The sequence below is a fragment of the Choloepus didactylus genome, chromosome 9 (genome assembly GCF_015220235.1).
Source record: "Choloepus didactylus isolate mChoDid1 chromosome 9, mChoDid1.pri, whole genome shotgun sequence".
NCBI lineage: Eukaryota > Metazoa > Chordata > Mammalia > Pilosa > Megalonychidae > Choloepus > Choloepus didactylus.
Genome location: NC_051315.1, coordinates 120,447,344 through 120,463,561, shown reverse-complemented (window position 1 = coordinate 120,463,561; position 16,218 = coordinate 120,447,344). Strand labels below are relative to the sequence as shown.

Here is a 16,218-nt window from a genome sequence, read left to right as displayed (position 1 = left end):
TCAACATTTGTTACTGTCTATCTTTTTATTACAGCCTTCCTTGTGGGTATGAAGTAGTAACTTGTTGTGGCTGTAATTCACATTTCCCTAATGACTAATGATGTTGAACATTTTTTCATGTGCTTATGGGCCATCTGTAAATCTTCTTTGGGGAAATATCTATCAGATTCTTTACCCATTTGTAAATTGGGTTGTCTTATTATTATTTAATTGCAGAGATCTTTACATATTCTGAACCCAAGTCTCTTATAAGATATATGGTTCTCAATATTTTCTCTAGACTGCTATAATTTTAATTTTCTGGTTTGTATTAATTTTTAAAATTCTATTATCAAACTGACAATTTTTACTTTTGGCTGCCTGAGAAATGCCCAACACAGATTATTAAATGTTAAAGATGCCCAAATATTAAGAGTAAATTGAGGTGGAGATGGAGGGACAGCAAGTCAGCTCCTCTATAAACAAATTATGTCCTACAAATCCCATGTATTGTCTATTTAGGTTTTTGCTTTGCTTCCTCCCCTTTTGGTATTAATTCTTATTTCTAGAACATACTAGACAGATCATTTAGGCCTACTTAGTATTTAGATACAAATATAATGCTGAGGTATACGTTTAATCAATGCAAAATCAAATTATAAATTCTTCTTGGTTTCTGCAGTTCATAATCCCAGAAAAAGAAGAAAAAATTAATAGAGTATAAAAGTTGAATAAAAATAATGAAGCCTAATTCTGTACAATGACCACAGACAAAAATGTGTGACAATTATGAAGACAGTATGTTGTACTGGAATGGAAATAGAGCTGGTTTAGAAGTGAGAATTCTCACTACTAATATCAGATTAGCCATTTAATTAACTTTTTAATTAATTAACAAATCCATCAACATTTTTGCAAATCTCTTACCATCTAGGTAATAAAATAAGAATGCTGGTCTAAATGCTATCTATGTTTCTTTCAGCTCTACACTTTCTGTAAGTTTATCTCCTTGGGGGGAAAAAACAAAACTTTAAAACCATTAAAATTAATGTTTGGAAAGAAAGGTTATCCATTCAGTGGCAAAGGAGATACATAAAAGCATAAAGGACAATTTCCTAATAACTGACAATTATACTATCTCTATAAGTTAGATTTAAGGGTTCTGGAAAAAGGAACGCTAAATATCACAGACTCATAAAATTAGGAGTCTTAGACCATCTAAGCTAATCTCCTACTGAAGATTCCAATGTAACATGGTAAAAGAAAGTTAAAGTCCCAAAGTTTTGCAAATACAGGGAAAAAATAATTATTTAAAAATGCATATTTTAAGACTGAATTATATTTAAAAAAAAACTTTTAAAAATTCACATAGAACTACTGGTCAATATACTCTTTCAAAAGTTACACAAAATGTAATCTAACAATATTTAACATATTGGAGGGCAAAATAAATATATCCTACACAATCAATATTAATTTTTATGATAAAAAATAAGAAATTCCTAAGCCAAGTGCATTTCTTAGAAGTACTGCTTATATTTCAGCTTCAGTAGAAACATATACTGTTAATGTTTAGTTTGATTTAGTCAATTCCGTAATAACCTAATAAAGGTGCTCAATTCAAAACAGTTTATAATGGAAAAAATATTTCATCTTGAAACAAAAATAGTCGCTATACCTTTCTAATTATAATAAATTTTCCTTAGGATGATATTAAAATTATTTTCCATCATTTTATATCCTATGTAGAACCTTACTTCAAATGACTTTCAAACTAAAAACAGTAAGCAAAATAAGACCTTAACTTGATGACAGAACCAACTCAGAGATACAGTCATGTCAGGAAAATAGCTATGATTTAGGTATATACTATAATGCAAAGACTATGCAGGGTGATACACAAAATCCTAAACCTCACAATAACCCCACAGCCAGAGAATACTGTTCACATTCTATAGATAAGTAAAACAATAAAGCTAAGAGTAAGTCAGGTCAACACAATTAATCACAGTCAAGGTATAACCTGAGTTTCCATTCCTCAGTTAAACAGGGTTATAAAATATCCATAAATATCTAAACAGTAACTTCAGCACTCAAGGTATCTCAGTAATTCACCCCTATCATCCTTATCCTATTCATTAAAGTAATAAAATACAAAAAGCTCTCTGAAGATCACCCAGCAACATAACCATAGGATTTGAACACGAATTTGGCTGTACCCAAAACACACCCATTTAACTTTTCTGAGACTCAGTTCTCTCAGCTATCAAACATAGACTAAAAATATTTACTTCAGGAAAAAAAAAAAAAAAAAAAATATTTACTTCAGGAGAGAGGAGAGGATTAAATGAGACCACACACAAAACATCTTTTGTGTTGTGAGACATCTTACAAATTAATACTACCAAGTCAATACAAAGAAACAGAAAAACTGCATTTATCATTATTGATAAAAAAGTACTATAAATACTTGTCCAAAGCATGATACAAATTTAAGATAATCACTAATTAAGTACACTTGAATTAAAACAAACTGTTTTTTAAAAATTAAATTTGGTACGAATCTTAAATACTTTTTATGCTAGATACTGACAAATTATGATGAGAAACATTTATGTGAAAAGGGAAATATTAAGTTATAGTTCAAATTCCTAACATGAAGATTCTGCCAATGAGAAACAGATTTGCTAATTATTACTAATTCTTAATGATGTTAATTTAACGGTAATGTTATGAACACCTACTCTCTCAAGATTTCGTATCAACATTTGCTATAGCTGGAGTTTAGGCTTTGGCTCTAAGATTATAAAGACACATACACAAAAACAAAGTCTGCAAACTCTAAATGTAGTGGATACCCAGCCATACCACATGCACTTGTGTACACTCTGAGATGTTTTGAACATAGCTCTATGTCAAGGTAATAAAAAAAAATCAAAAAGTTGCAGTACAAGAGAGATATGTCTAGCTCACAGTTTCAACCAAATAAAGGGGGGTGGGGTGGGGAAAAAGAGGTTTAAGAAAAAAGTTATCAAGAAAAAATATTCAAATTTTACACACCCAATTAAATCACAGTCTCACAATTAGAAAACTTTTGACCCCTGAAAGATACGTACTGGAGAAAGACCTAATTACAAGAACTCATGTAGAAAAGCCCATTAATCTCACACAAGAGTATATGAAAAGAAACTTCTCGTCAAATTGTTCTATGAAGATCAAATGGGTTTTTATCAGTTAACTCTGAAATAAGACCATTAAATAAATCAGAATTTCTGTGTTCAAGTCCTGTGTCTGCCATAAATTGGCTATGTGGCTCTGAGGTAGTCTAATCTCCACACTGGGCTTCTCATCTGAAAAGTAAAAGCTTGATCGGGGAATGAGCGGTGCTAGAAAACCTCTAAGGTCTCACTCAGCTATTCAATTCCAGGTAATTACAACTTTCAGCTATTATTTGTCTACATGGACAGACTCTTCCACCTACTTCCCATACATTCCAAGAGTGACCCCTGCTCTCTGGTGTTCTTTACGTGGTATCTTTGTGATCAATATTTTCCCCAAAGCTTAAAGAATTACAGTCTTTTTTTCCTTACCTGTTGCTCCTCTGGTATTGGTCTGAAATGGATTTGTAGAAGACGGCACAGAAGGACCAGCAGCAGCAACAAATGGATTTGTGGAAGGTGTAGCTTTAAAAAATCATAAAATACACTATAAAATCCCAATGATTTCTTAATTTAAGTATTTAAAATATTTTTTCACTATATTCATTAAGAGAACACTTCAGCTTTCTGATAATAAATCACTGCCTTCTCTTCCAGTACCCCTAAGAAGATAACAATATGCATTTGGTCTCTTTATAAAAACTGGAATATATACTAGAAACACATACCTCCAAATGGAGCAGGTACACTTGAAGAAGCAGGCTGTGTCTGCGCAGAGGCACCTACTGGCACTGTTCCAAAAACATTGCTGAAAACGTACATTCATAGATTAAAAAAAGGGAGGAGCAGGGTAATTTATATATAGGGTGGCCATAAAATGTACAAACAAAACTGTTACGTGCATCATAACAGTTTTCAAACTTTTTAAGTCTCAGGACCCATTTACATTCTGAAAAATTATTGAGAACTCCAAAGAGCTTTTGTTTATCTATATTATATTTATCAATATATACTGTACAAAAATTAAAACTGAGAAACTTAAAAAATTATTTGTTCACTTAAAAATAACAAAAGAAGCCATTGCATGCTAACATAAATAATTTTTATGGTACATAACTATATTTTCCAAAACAAAAGCAACTTTTGTAAAGAACAGCATTGTTTTAACATTTTTGCCTGCAGCGCTTAGTAGAAGATAGCTACAGTCTTATACCTACTTTTGCATTCCATCTGTTGTGATATGTTTTGGGAGAAGTATATCAATATGGCCTCACAGAAATATAAAAGTTGATCAAGGGAGGAGACTTTCCAGATAATTGTGGACATTTTCTTTGGTATCATACCTAAAATTGACAGTGATAGTTTCCTAAAGGTTGCAATGTGGAACCTATTGAGATTTTTATACTATGTTACAGTAAAAGTCACTGTTTTTTTCATGCACTTTAAATGGATCTTTTACTGAATTTTTTTATCATGTGTTGGTCACTTGGAAAATACAGTTTTATTGAATGATGGCAATCTTTCCAAATGTTGATACATTACTTTATGCAAAATAAAAAAATAATTCATTAATTTTGTCACCCATTTCATCAGAAAAGTAATGGGAAGCTGTAAACCTCATGATGCAATATATAAATTTTCCAAAATTCCAATGTTCTAATACACAAATTTTATCAGTTGTTTTCCTCAAAGCCACATTAATTCATTCATTACTTAATTAATTAGTTCAATTGTGAGAAATATTCACATCTGAATTACTGTGGTTTGTCAGCCATACTTTCAAGAAAAAAAATGATGTTTCATAAAACAAGTGCCTAGTTTGTTCCACAACTCAAGCAACTGCATAAATGCTTTTCCTTAAAGTAACTATCATACCCTGATATACAACAGAACTGCTTGATGCATACCCTCTTATTTCAACACACAGAAAATTAAGAAGATTCATACAGAAGGGTCAAGATTTAATAAAATAAAATTAAAATTAAATAAAATTTACTGCTTCATTAAGAACATTCATAAGTGAAACTAACCTTTTCTTTCTTTTTACAGCAAATGGGTGGTGGTGAAGAATATGACTACTAGTACAGTTCGGTGCCACTGCTTTTGCACCATCAATACAATTGGCAACTTAATAAAAAGGCACATAAGCTCGCAGAATTATTATGAAAATCATTTTAACCATACAGTCCTTAAGACAGACTGTCCTTAAGACAGTCTTAAGGACTGCCAAATGTTCCATGGACTACACTCTACCAACCAGATATATCATAATATAGTATTAATAGACAATTTACTATGTATACCTATCTCTGTTTCCAGACTTTAAGACTACCTTGTGAAAATCCACTATTACGTATATGCAATGCAGACAATATTAACAAAGCAAAAAAGATATAAATAATTTTATAATCCTACCAATTCTCTCTAGAAATGGTAGTAAAGGGAAATAAAAAGCTACTGGGACAACAGAAGAAACTGAGATAATCCACAGGCATGGAACAGAAAGAAATGAAGAAAGCATCAAATAGGTAAGTCCCCTAACTGTTCTGGATCTGTTTTCTTAATTATAAGACACAGAAGTCAAGGCTAGAAGAGTTTTTAAAGGTTAATGTCTTTAAAATATGTTAGGACTTTCTGGTTGTAAGAATTCCTATACACCAGATACATTCAAACCTAGAAACAGAAATGCCTATTTAAAATTCCACTTTAACAATGAAGAGCTATAGACTTGGTGCTGAGCTTTTCTGCAAATATTTCTAAAACTGTGTATTTACAACTAGGGCTGCAATATTTAGCCTTCATAGCTGAAAATGAGATGCTAAAATGTAAAAATTTGACCACTAAATGGATTCTCTACTAAATACAATGAAATCTATATATAACTATTTTAAGATATGTACATACACTCTTAATTACATTTTGATGTCCAAGGAATACAAGTTAACAAAACCTTTGATTCGAAAAATATATTTACACCCTTCAATGAAAAGATAAAATTATGACAATTACTCAAGAATTATATTTTAATTAGCAAATTAAACTTGGTTTCCTCAAATTTACAAAAACATTCAACAATTTAAAAATTATTCCCACAAAACACAGCTATCTAGAAAGAGTTATCATTTAATCACATTATTATTCAGTGTTAAAAAATTTTAAAACATAAAACACAAAACTAGACTAAGACAAGATACCTGCTAGCATTACTCGTAGAAGTATATGCATTATTGGAAGTAGCTGCAGAACTGAAAACACTGTCTAGTTCTGCCAGGGCTGCGTACTTGTCTGAAGATGCACTTGACTGACTGGGAACTGAAACCACGGAACCAGCAGGAGCTTTACCTGTGGTCCCAAAGCCACTCCCCTGATCACCACCTGGGAACAAACAAAAACACAGTTAAATCAAAAATTCCAACTTCCAACTTACCAAGCATACTTGTCTTGAAACACAGACAAACTTAAAAGGGATTTGGAGAAGGCGGGGCAAGATGGCAGACTGGTGAGCTGTAAGTTTTAGTTACTCCTCCAGGAAAGTAGGTAGAAAGCCAGGAACTGCGTGGACTGGACACCACAGAGCAATCTGTCTTTGGGCATACTTCATACAACACTCATGAAAATGTCAAACTGCTGAGATCAGCGAAATCTGTAAGTTTTTGCGGCCAGGGGACCCGCGCCCCTCCCTGCCAGGCTCAGTCCCGTGGGAGGAGGGGCTGCCAGCTCCGGGAAGGCGAAGGGAGAACTGCAGTGGCAGCCCTTATCGGAAACTCGGAAACTCATTCTACTGATCCATACTCCAACCATAGATAGACTGAGACCAGACACCAGAGAATCTGAGAGCTGCCAGCCCAGCAGAGAAGAGACAGGCATAGAAAAAAAAAAAAAACACGAAAAACTCCAAAATAAAAGCAGAGGATTTTTGGAGTTCTGGTGAACACAGAAAGGGGAAGGGCGGAGCTCAGGCCTTGAGGCGCATATGCAAATCCCGAAGAAAAGCTGATCTCTCTGCCCTGTGGACCTTTCCTTAATGGCCCTGGTTGCTTTGTCTATTAGCATTTCAATAACCCATTAGATCTCTGAGGAGGGCCCTTTTTTTTTTTTTAATCCTTTTTTCTTTTTCTAAAACAATTACTCTAAGAAGCCCAATACAGAAAGCTTCAAAGAATTGCAATTTGGGCACGTCAAGCCAAGATCAGAACTAAGAGAGCTCTGAGAAAAAAGGCAATAATCCAGTGGCTGAGAAAATACACTAAACACCACAACTTCCCAAGAAAAGGGGGGTGTCCGCTCACAGCCACCATCCTGGTGGACAGGAAACACTCCTGCCCATCGCCAGCCCCATAGCCCAGAGCTGCCCCAGACAACCCAGTGTGACGGAAGTGCTTCAAATAACAGGCACACACCACAAAACTGGGCGTGGACATTAGACTTCCCTGCAACCTCAGCTGATTGTCCCAGAGTTGGGAAGGTGGAGCAGTGTGAATTAACAAAGCCCCATTCAGACATCATTTCAGCAGACTGGGAGCCTCCCTACACAGCCCAGCAGCCCAGAACTGCCCTGGGGAGACGGCACTCACCTGTGACATAGCACAGTCATCCCTCAACAGAGGACCCGGGGTGCACAGCCTGGAAGAGGGGCCCACTTGCAAGTCTCAGGAGCCATACGCCAATACCAAGGACTTGTGGGTCAGTGGCAGAGACAAATTGTGGCAGGATTGAACTGAAGGATTAGACTAATGCAGCAGCTTTAAAACTCTAGGATCATCAGGGAGATTTGATTGTTAGGGCCACCCCCCCTCCCCGACTGCCCAGAAACACGCCCCACATACAGGGCAGGCAACACCAACTGCACACGCAAGCTTGGTACACCAATTGGGCCCCACAAGACTCACTCCCCCACTCACCAAAAAGGCTAAGCAGGGGAGAACTGGCTTGTGGAGAACAGGTGGCTCGTGGACGCCACCTGCTGGTTAGTTAGACACAGTGTACTCAACGAAGCTGTAGATCTGATAAATTAGAGATAAGGACTTCAATAGGTCTACAAACCCTAAAAGAACCCTATCAAGTTCAGCAAATGCCACGAGGCCAAAGACAACAGAAAATTATAAAGCATATGAAAAAACCAGACGATATGGATAACCCAAGCCCAAGCACCCAAATCAAAATACCAGAAGAGACACAGCACCTAGAGCAGCTACTCAAAGAACTAAAGATGAACAATGAGACCATAGTACGGGATATGAAGGAAATCAAGAAGACCCTAGAAGAGCATAAAGAAGACATTGCAAGACTAAATAAAAAAATGGATGGTCTTATGGAAATTAAAGAAACTGTTGACCAAATTAAAAAGATTCTGGACACTCATAGTACAAGACTAGAGGAAGTTGAACAACGAATCAGTGACCTGGAAGATGACAGAATGGAAAATGAAAGCATAAAAGAAAGAATGGGGAAAAAAATTGAAAAAATCGAAATGGACCTCAGGGATATGATAGATAATATGAAACGTCCAAATATAAGACTCATTGGTGTCCCAGAAGGGGAAGAAAAGGGTAAAGGTCTAGGAAGAGTATTCAAAGAAATTGTTGGGGAAAACTTCCCAAATCTTCTAAACAACATAAATACACAAATCATAAATGCTCAGCGAACCCCAAATAGAATAAATCCAAATAAACCCACTCCGAGACATATACTGATCACACTGTCAAACACAGAAGAGAAGGAGCAAGTTCTGAAAGCAGCAAGAGAAAAGCAATTCACCACATACAAAGGAAACAGCATAAGACTAAGTAGTGACTACTCAGCAGCCACCATGGAGGTGAGAAGGCAGTGGCACAACATTATTTAAAATTCTGAGTGAGAAAAATTTCCAGCCAAGAACACTTTATCCAGCAAAGCTCTCCTTCAAATTTGAGGGAGAGCTTAAATTTTTCACAGACAAACAAATGCTGAGAGAATTTGCTAACAAGAGACCTGCCCTACTGGAGATACTAAAGGGAGCCCTACACACAGAGAAACAAAGACAGGACAGAGAGACTTGGAGAAAGGTTCAGTACTAAGGAGATTCGGTATGGGTACAATAAAGGATATTAATAGAGAGAGGGAAAAATATGGCAAACATAAACCAAAGGATAAGATGGCCGATTCAAGAAATGCCTTCACGGTTATAACATTGAATGTAAATGGATTAAACTCCCCAATTAAAAGATATAGATTCCAGAATGGATCAAAAAAAATGAACCATCAATATGTTGCATACAAGAGACTCATCTTAGACACACGGACACAAAGAAACTGAAAGTGAAAGGATGGAAAAAAATATTTCATGCAAGCTACAGCCAAAAGAAAGCAGGTGTAGCAATATTAATCTCAGATAAAATAGACTTCAAATGCAGGGATGTTTTGAGAGACAAAGAAGGCCACTACATACTAATAAAACGGGCAATTCAGCAAGAAGAAATAACAATCGTAAATGTCTATGCACCCAATCAAGGTGCCACAAAATACATGAGAGAAACACTGGCAAAACTAAAGGAAGCAATTGATGTTTCCACAATAATTGTGGGAGACTTCAACACATCACTCTCTCCTATAGATAGATCAACCAGACAGAAGACCAATAAGGAAACTGAAAACCTAAACAATCTGATAAATGAATTAGATTTAACATACATATACAGGACATTACATCCCAAATCACCAGGATACACATACTTTTCTAGTGCTCATGGAACTTTCTCCAGAATAGATCATATGCTGGGACATAAAACAAGCCTCAATAAATTTAAAAAGATTGAAATTATTCAAAGCACATTCTCTGACCACAATGGAATACAATTAGAAGTCAATAACCATCAGAGACTTAGAAAATTCACAAATACCTGGAGGTTAAACAACACACTCCTAAACAATCAGTGGGTTAAAGAAGAAATAGCAAGAGAAATTGCTAAATATATAGAGACGAATGAAAATGAGAACACAACATACCAAAACCTATGGGAAGCAGCAAAAGCAGTGCTAAGGGGAAATTTATAGCACTAAACGCATATATTAAAAAGGAAGAAAGAGCCAAAATCAAAGAACTAATGGATCAACTGAAGAAGCTAGAAAATGAACAGCAAACCAATCCTAAACCAAGTACAAGAAAAGAAATAACAAGGATTAAAGCAGAAATAAATGACATAGAGAACAAAAAAACAAAAGAGAGGATAAATATCACCAAAAGTTGGTTCTTTGAGAAGACCAACAAGATTGAGAAGCCCCTAGCTAGACTGACAAAATCAAAAAGAGAGAAGACCCATATAAACAAAATAATGAATGAAAAAGGTGACATAACTGCAGATCCTGAAGAAATTAAAAAAATTATAAGAGGACATTATGAACAACTGTATGGCAACAAACTGGATAATGTAGAAGAAATGGACAATTTCCTGGAAGCATATGAACAACCTAGACTGACCAGAGAAGAAATAGAAGACCTCAACCAACCCATCACAAGTAAAGAGATCCAATCAGTCATCAAAAATCTTCCCACAAATAAATGCCCAGGGCCAGATGGCTTCACAGGGGAATTCTACCAAACTTTCCAGAAAGAAGTGACACCAACCTTACTCAAACTCTTTCAAAACATGGAAAAAAATGGAACACTACCTAACTCATTTTATGAAGCTAACATCAATCTAATACCAAAACCAGGCAAAGATGCTACAAAAAAGGAAAACTACCGGCCAATCTCCCTAATGAATATAGATGCAAAAATCCTCAACAAAATACTTGCAAATCGAATCCAAAGACACATTAAAAAAATCATACACCATGACCAAGTGGGGTTCATTCCAGGCATGCAAGGATGGTTCAACATAAGAAAAACAATCAATGTATTACAACACATTAAAAACTCGAAAGGGAAAAATCAATTGATCATCTCAATAGATGCTGAAAAAGCATTTGACAAAATCCAACATCCCTTTTTGATAAAAACACTTCAAAAGGTAGGAATTGAAGGAAACTTCCTCAACATGATAAAGAGCATATATGAAAAACCCACAGCCAGCATAGTACTCAATGGTGAGAGACTGAAAGCCTTCCCTCTAAGATCAGGAACAAGACAAGGATGCCCGCTGTCACCACTGTTATTCAACATTGTGCTGGAAGTGCTAGCCAGGGCAATCCGGCAAGACAAAGAAATAAAAGGCATCCAAATTGGAAAAGAAGAAGTAAAACTCTCATTGTTTGCAGATGATATGATCTTATATCTAGAAAACCCTGAGAAATCAACGATACAGCTACTAGAGCTAATAAACAAATTTAGCAAAGTAGCGGGATACAAGATTAATGCACATAAGTCAGTAATGTTTCTATATGCTAGAAATGAACAAACTGAAGAGACACTCAAGAAAAAGATACCATTTTCAATAGCAACTAAAAAAATCAAGTACCTAGGAATAAACTTAACCAAAGATGTAAAAGACCTATACAAAGAAAACTACATAACTCTACTAAAAGAAATAGAAGGGGACCTTAAAAGATGGAAAAATATTCCATGTTCATGGATAGGAAGGCTAAATGTCATTAAGATGTCAATTCTACCCAAACTCATCTACAGATTCAATGCAATCCCAATCAAAATTCCAACAACCTACTTTGCAGACTTGGAAAAGCTAGTTATCAAATTTATTTGGAAAGGGAAGATACCTCGAATTGCTAAAGACACTCTAAAAAAGAAAAACGAAGTGGGAGGACTTACACTCCCTGACTTTGAAGCTTATTATAAAGTCACAGTTGCCAAAACAGCATGGTACTGGCACAAAGATAGACATATAGATCAATGGAATCGTATTGAGAATTCAGAGATAGACCCTCAGATCTATGGCCGACTGATCTTTGATAAGGCCCCCAAAGTCACTGAACTGAGCCATAATGGTCTTTTCAACAAATGGGACTGGGAGAGTTGGATATCCATATCCAAAAGAATGAAAGAGGACCCCTACCTCACCCCCTACACAAAAATTAACTCAAAATGGACCAAAGATCTCAATATAAAAGAAAGTACCATAAAACTCCTAGAAGATAATGTAGGAAAACATCTTCAAGACCTTGTATTAGGAGGCCACTTCCTAGACTTTACACCCAAAGCACAAGCAACAAAAGAGAAAATAGATAAATGGGAACTCCTCAAGCTTAGAAGTTTCTGCACCTCAAAGGAATTTCTCAAAAAGGTAAAGAGGCAGCCAACTCAATGGGAAAAAATTTTTGGAAACCATGTATCTGACAAAAGACTGATATCTTGCATATACAAAGAAATCCTACAACTCAATGACAATAGTACAGACAGCCCAATTATAAAATGGGCAAAAGATATGAAAAGACAGTTCTCTGAAGAGGAAATACAAATGGCCAAGAAACACATGAAAAAATGTTCAGCTTCACTAGCTGTTAGAGAGATGCAAATTAAGACCACAATGAGATACCATCTCACACCGGTTAGAATGGCTGCCATTAAACAAACAGGAAACTACAAATGCTGGAGGGGATGTGGAGAAATTGGAACTCTTATTCATTGTTAGTGGGACTGTATAATGGTTCAGCCACTCTGGAAGTCAGTCTGGCAGTTCCTTAGAAAACTAGATATAGAGCTACCATTCGATCCAGCGATTGCACTTCTCGGTATATACCCGGAAGATCGGAAAGCAGTGACACGAACAGATATCTGCACGCCAATGTTCACAGCAGCATTATTCACAATTGCCAAGAGATGGAAACAACCCAAATGTCCTTCAACAGATGAGTGGATAAATAAAATGTGGTATACACACAAGTTGGAATACTACACGGCAGTAAGAAGGAACGATCTCGTGAAACATTATGACAACATGGACGAACCTTGAAGACATAATGCTGAGCGAAATAAGCCAGGCACAAAAAGAGAAATATTATATGCTACCACTAATGTGAATTTTGAAAAATGTAAAACAAATGGTTTACAATGTAGAATGTAGGGGAACTAGCAGTAGAGAGCAATTAAGGAAGGGGGAACAATAATCCAAGAAGAACAGATAAGCTATTTAACGTTCTGGGGATGCCCAGAAATGACTATGGTCTGTTAATTTCTGATGGATATAGTAGGAACAAGTTCACAGAAATGTTGCTATATTATGTAACTTTCTTGGGGTAAAGTAGGAACATGTTGGAAGTTAAGCAGTTATCTTAGGTTAGTTGTCTTTTTCTTACTCCCTTGTTATGGTCTCTTTGAAATGTTCTTTTATTGTATGTTTGTTTTCTTTTTAACTTTTTTTTTCATACAGTTGATTTAAAAAAGAAGGGAAAGTTAAAAAAAAAAAAAAAGAAAAAGAAGGAAAAAAAAAAGATGTAGTGCCCCCTTGAGGAGCCTGTGGAGAATGCAGGGGTATTCGCCTACCCCACCTCCATGGTTGCTAACATGACCACAGACATAGGGGACTGGTGGTTTGATGGGTTGAGCCCTCTACCATAAGTTTTACCCTTGGGAAGACGGTTGCTGCAAAGGAGAGGCTAGGCCTCCCTATATTTGTGCCTAAGAGTCTCCTCCTGAATGCCTCTTTGTTGCTCAGATGTGGCCCTCTCTCTCTGGCTAAGCCAACTTGAAAGGTGAAATCACTGCCCTCCCCACTACGTGGGATCAGACACCCAGGGGAGTGAATCTCCCTGGCAACGTGGAATATGACTCCCGGGTAGGAATGTAGACCCGGCATCGTGGGATGGAGAACATCTTCTTGACCAAAAGGGGGATGTGAAAGGAAATGAAATAAGCTTCAGTGGCAGAGATTCCAAAACGAGCCGAGAGATCACTCTGGTGGGCACTCTTACGCACACTTTAGACAACCTTTTTTAGGTTCTAAAGAATTGGGGTAGCTGGTGGTGGATACCTGAAACTATCAAACTACAACCCAGAACCCATGAATCTCGAAGACAGTTGTATAAAAATGTAGCTTATGAGGGGTGACAATGGGATTGGGAAAGCCATAAGGACCACACTCCACTTTGTCTAGTTTATGGATGGATGTGTAGAAAAATAGGGGAAGGAAACAGACAGACAAAGGTACCCAGTGTTCTTTTTTACTTCAATTGCTCTTTTTCACTCTAATTATTATTCTTGTTATTTTTGTGTGTGTGCTAATGAAGGTGTCAGGGATTGATTTAGGTGATGAATGTACAACTATGTAATGGTACTGTAAACAATCGAAAGTACGATTTGCTTTGTATGACTGCGTGGTATGTGAATATATCTCAATAAAATGATGATTAAAAAAAAAAGGGATTTGGAGCTAACCAAATAAATGGACAGGATTCTCAAATCTTAAACTATTAAAATAATTATCTAACATCAGCAAGATCACTTGCTATATATACCTCTGAGAAAAAGACAATATTGTTTCTGTAACAAAAACTTAAGACTCTGTACTAATAATATGTCTAAATTATATGTAAAGAAGAAATTTTCAAAGTGCTACATTAACATCTCTAAGATTGGTGCATCTCACTCAAGTGAATATATAAATTCACAAAAAGCCAGACGTAATACAAACACCCTAGTAATCGTATCATTTTCCCACGAAAAAAAATCAGAGATAATAATAACAGGAAATATTAACTGAGTATTTACTATGTACTAGGCATTGTTCTAAATGTCTTATATGCAATAATAGATATAACTCCATGTGGTCAATGCTATTATTATCCTCATTCTGGAGATGAGAAAACTGAGGTTCCGAGATCAGGCTACAAAATTCAGTCAAGCAATAGACCCATGCTTTTCACCTCTGTACTACACATTTTTAGAGGCAAATTATTGTCTTTAAGACCAAAATTGGGTATAAGAATATACTTTCAAAATCATAAATTTTTTAAAAGTACCAAGCTATTAATAAAAAGTAGTTCAAAAGATGTTAGTATAGAAACCATCAAATAACCCCTCAGTAAACTCTGTTAATGGGATTTCTTGACCCTTTATGTCCTTGAAGCAAAAAAGCATGCATCTATGGTCTCATTCTCTATGCCAACTCTGCAGGTAAACTCACTGCCCTCCCCACTACATGTGACATGACTCCCAGGGGTGTACATCTCCCTGGCTATATGGGACATGACTCATGGGGATGAGCCTGGCCCTGGCATCACAGGATTGACAAAGCATACTTGAACCAAAAGGGGGAAGAGAAACAAAACCAAATAAAGTTTCAGTGGCTGAGAGAGCTCAAATAGAATTGAGAGGTCATTTGGGGGCGGGGGGGGTGGTATTCTTATGCAATTACATAGCTACCCCTTTTTAGTTTTTAGTGTATTGAAATAGCTAGAAGGAAATATCTGAAACTGTTGAACTGCAACCCAGTAACCTCTATATTTGAATATGATTGTATTTAACTACATAGCTTACATTGAGTGAAAATGCTGTGGTTCCCAGACCCTTTGTACAGTGTATGCACAGTTGAATAGAAAAATGAGGACAAAAAGTTAATGAATAATAGGGAGGGATGGGGGGGATGGGATGTTTTGGATGTTCTTTTTTACTTCTAACTTTTACTCTTATTCTTTTTTGTGTGGTAATGAAAATATTCAAAAATTGATTGTGGTGATGAATGCACAACTATATAATGGTACTGTGAACAACTGACTGTACACCATGGATGACTGTATGGTATATATCTCAATAAATGTATCTCAATAAAATTAAATTTAAAAAATTTTTTTAAAAAGCAAGCATCTAGGAAAAAAATGAAAATTTTCTCCGTTATTTTTTTTGAAACTAGAAGTTTCAAAATTAGTTTGTAAGTCATCAGTTTGCAGCTGATATTAAGGGATTTCTGAATAAGACATCGATCATGGTTTTGACCATTTGAAAACATGACCAAGGCTTTCTTAAAAAGAATTGACCATTGTAGGAAATCAACTATAAAATACTATTTTCATGGTTTCTTGAAGCATAGTCTACATTCTTTAACCAAATATGAAGTGTTCTTTCTTTATGAGGCAGCCTCAGGTGGTGGAAAAAATTCTGAATATATAGAAGGAATATCTAGATTCAGGTCCTAATTTTGCCTCTAAGTACTTA

The 16,218-nt window shown here is 35.9% G+C and overlaps 1 protein-coding gene across 7 annotated transcripts in view; it reads right to left on the bottom strand.

The window, feature by feature from the left end:
• AGFG1 (ArfGAP with FG repeats 1) overlaps positions 1 to 16,218 on the bottom strand; it is a 108,648-nt gene that overhangs the window by 9,463 nt on the left and 82,967 nt on the right. For all 7 annotated transcript variants that reach the window (XM_037848832.1, XM_037848837.1, XM_037848839.1 and 4 more), the window contains 3 exons: positions 6,332 to 6,512; positions 3,866 to 3,945; positions 3,570 to 3,662 (listed from right to left, as the gene is read on the bottom strand). In XM_037848832.1, coding sequence (XP_037704760.1) covers positions 3,570 to 3,662; positions 3,866 to 3,945; positions 6,332 to 6,512 — 354 coding nt within the window. The remainder of the gene's footprint in view (positions 1 to 3,569; positions 3,663 to 3,865; positions 3,946 to 6,331; positions 6,513 to 16,218) is intronic.